The 3177-nt window shown below is 51.6% G+C and overlaps 2 protein-coding genes across 2 annotated transcripts in view; both read left to right on the top strand.

Moving 5' to 3' along the window:
• NEU1 (sialidase 1 (lysosomal sialidase)) overlaps positions 1 to 2661 on the top strand; it is a 7297-nt gene extending 4636 nt beyond the window's left edge. The window contains exons 5-6 of the mRNA XM_012000545.1: positions 1572 to 1794; positions 1891 to 2661. Of these exons, the coding sequence (XP_011855935.1) occupies positions 1572 to 1794; positions 1891 to 2117 (450 nt within the window). The 3' untranslated portion in view covers positions 2118 to 2661. The remainder of the gene's footprint in view (positions 1 to 1571; positions 1795 to 1890) is intronic.
• The window catches only part of SLC44A4 (solute carrier family 44, member 4), a 33819-nt gene that overhangs the window by 28550 nt on the left and 2092 nt on the right, over positions 1 to 3177 (top strand). The gene's annotated exons all lie outside the window — the stretch shown is intronic.

The raw sequence follows: 3177 nt of genomic DNA, 5'->3' as shown, positions 1-3177 counted from the left end.
AAATTGGGATCACCAAGGAGTTGGACATTCACTCAGCAAACATTTATTGGCTACCTACTATATACCTATACCAGGCACTATTTTAGGTTTAATGAATATAGCCACGAACAAAACAAAAACCTCTGCCCTCACAGGACTTAAATTCTGTTGGAAGGAGACAGACGAGCATAATAAACGAGTAAACTTTTTTGTGTGTTGCAAGGTGATAAATGCAATGGAGAAAAATAAAACAGGATAAGAGTTATAGATAGTGCAAGTGTTGGATTGCACCCTGGGGCTGTCAGAAGGCCTGGGGTCCCTAGCAGGAGGTGGGAAATTAACAGGAAGTGGTAGAAAGGGTACCTGTGGAGTGCTCACTCTGGGTTTCTTCCTCCACTTTTTTCAGGCAGCACATGGTCTCCTACAGCGTTCATTGTCAATGACGGGGATGTCCCCGATGGGCTGAACCTTGGGGCGGTGGTGAGCGATGTTGAGACAGGAGTGGTATTTCTTTTCTACTCCCTTTGTGCTCACAAGGCCGGCTGCCAGGTGGCCTCTACCATGTTGGTTTGGAGCAAGGATGATGGTGTTTCCTGGAGCACACCCCGGAATCTCTCCCTGGATATTGGCACTGAAGTGTTTGCCCCTGGACCGGGCTCTGGTATTCAGGTCTCTGTCCTAGGAGATAGGTGGAGGGGGCTGCCTTGTGGAGAGTCTGAGGGATACCCCCAAGTGGACTCCTTTCCAAGGGGAAGATTCTCTGAAGTCAGATTTTCTGGCTTGGGTGGGATTCCTTGAAAGACAGGGCAGCCTGATAGGAACACACCATCAGGAGTAGAGGGAACTTTGCCATTGGCTTCCCATTTGGCATTGTCAACAGGACTGTGCTAGTCCATGCAATACCCTCATGCAAAGTGGAAAAAGGCACTGCCTCTTTGGACAGACACCAGCCTGTGCTGGGGTGCACAGCTTGGCAGGTGAGCACAGATTGGGCTTAAGCTCTCGTGCACCCTGTGGCTGGGCCCCCGGTGCACATGTCCAGCTGTACACCCTGGGAGAGCTTCTTAATTCAAACAGGGTGTGTGTTTATGGGATCCGACTGGAACCCTCAGTGAACAAGGGCCGAACTGAAGGGGACCATACATGTGATTGCATTTGGGAAGTGGTGGGTTTCCTGTCCCTTCCTCTGAGCCTCTAGAGTCTCCTTCTGTGACACCCAGTTCCCTTTCCCACAGAAACAGCGGGAGCCACGGAAGGGACGCCTCATTGTGTGTGGCCATGGGACGCTGGAGCGGGACGGAGTCTTCTGTCTCCTCAGCGATGATCATGGTGCCTCCTGGCGCTATGGGAGTGGGGTCAGCGGCATCCCCTACGGTCAGCCCAAGCGGGAAAATGATTTCAATCCTGATGAATGCCAGGTCAGGAGTCCATGAGATGTTCCCTACCCATTTGACCCTCCCTGCCCTCCAGAGCATCATTTCACACACAGACCCAGGGTCTGACTGCTCAGCTCAGTGCCACACACCCTTGCTCCCCTCAGGGACAGGGCATTTTGCCTGTTCCCTCCCTGAGGTCCTGTCTTCTCCCCTCAGCCCTATGAGCTCCCAGATGGCTCAGTCGTCATCAATGCCCGAAACCAGAACAACTACCACTGCCACTGCCGGATTGTCCTCCGTAGCTATGATGCCTGTGATACGCTGAGGCCCCGTGATGTGACCTTCGACCCTGAGCTCGTGGACCCCGTGGTAGCTGCAGGAGCTGTAGTCACCAGCTCCGGCATTGTCTTCTTCTCCAACCCAGCACATCCAGAGTTCCGTGAGTGCCTCATGGGTGGGGTCAGCAGGGAGAGCCCTGTGTCTAGATAAGGCCTGGGCAGAGACCCTCCCTCCCTGACTCTCCTGCTCTCCCCAGGAGTGAACCTGACCCTACGCTGGAGCTTCAGCAATGGTACCTCATGGCGGAAAGAGACAGTCCAGCTATGGCCAGGCCCCAGCGGCTACTCATCCCTGGCAACCCTGGAGGGCAGCATGGATGGAGAACAGCAGGCCCCTCAGCTCTATGTCCTGTATGAGAAAGGCCGGAACCACTACACAGAGAGCATCTCCATGGCCAAAATCAGTGTCTATGGGACGCTCTGAGCTGTGCCACTGCCACAGGGGTATTAGGCCCAGGACTCTGCCTTCAGGACCACGGGTCTATAGAAGGTCTGCTGGAGATGTCTGAAAGACAGTTCCATCTTCATTTAGACTCCAGTCTTGGCAAAATCACCTTCCCTTTACCGGGGAAATCATTTCCTTTAGGACTGAAAGCCAGGCATCTTCTCCCACAAAAAAGTCCTGCCCACATCCTTCCCATGTGGCCAAGTGTGTGGCTCCACCACCCTCTCTGCCCTCCCTCCCGGGACATTGATTGGCCCTGTCTTGGGCAGGGCTAGTGAGCTGTAGAATTGAATCAATGTGAACTCAGGGAACTGGGGAAGGTTGAGCCTCCTCTTTGGTGTTGGGGTAAGATAACCGCTTTCAAGAGGGCTAGTGAAAGTCCCCAGATGACAGGATATTTGGTTTCAGAGTAAGGACTAGGTGCACCACCCCCATTGATTATTTATCAGTCAAAATGTTTGTAACTTAAAATTTTTAATGAAGGATAATGAATATTTGTAGAGTCTCTGTGGTTCTGTCAATGTACATCTTCATGTCTGTTTTCCTCATGTATCCTTGTGAGCCTGGGTGAGTTCTGGGGAGAGAGCTGACGTGCGTATTGCCTGTGAAAATCTGACTTTGGCAAATCAAATCCTCTTTTCCTTTTGACATTCCCTCTTTTTTTGTTGTTGCTTTTTTTGAGACAGGGCTCGTCGTCACCCAGGCTGGAGTGCAGTTGCACAATCACGGCTCACTGAAGCCTCGACCTCCTGGGCTCAAGTGATCCTCACATCTCAGCCTCTGGATTAGTTGGGACTACAGGTGGGTGACATCATGCCTGGTTATTTTTTTTTATGTTTACTTTTAGTAGAGACAAGGTTGCGCTATGTTGCCCAGGCTGGTATGGAACTCCTGTGCTTAAGCAATCCTCATGCCTCAGCTTCCCAAAGTGCTGAGGTTACAGCTATGAGCCACCACACCCGGCCTACATTTCTTCTTATCACTGAGAAACAGGTTGATCTTCACAGGTTTAATGAATATGAAGGGAGCGCCATAAGAT

The sequence above is a fragment of the Mandrillus leucophaeus genome, unplaced genomic scaffold (assembly GCF_000951045.1).
Source record: "Mandrillus leucophaeus isolate KB7577 unplaced genomic scaffold, Mleu.le_1.0 Scaffold630, whole genome shotgun sequence".
Taxonomy (NCBI): domain Eukaryota; kingdom Metazoa; phylum Chordata; class Mammalia; order Primates; family Cercopithecidae; genus Mandrillus; species Mandrillus leucophaeus.
This window is presented reverse-complemented; position numbering and strand designations above follow the sequence as displayed.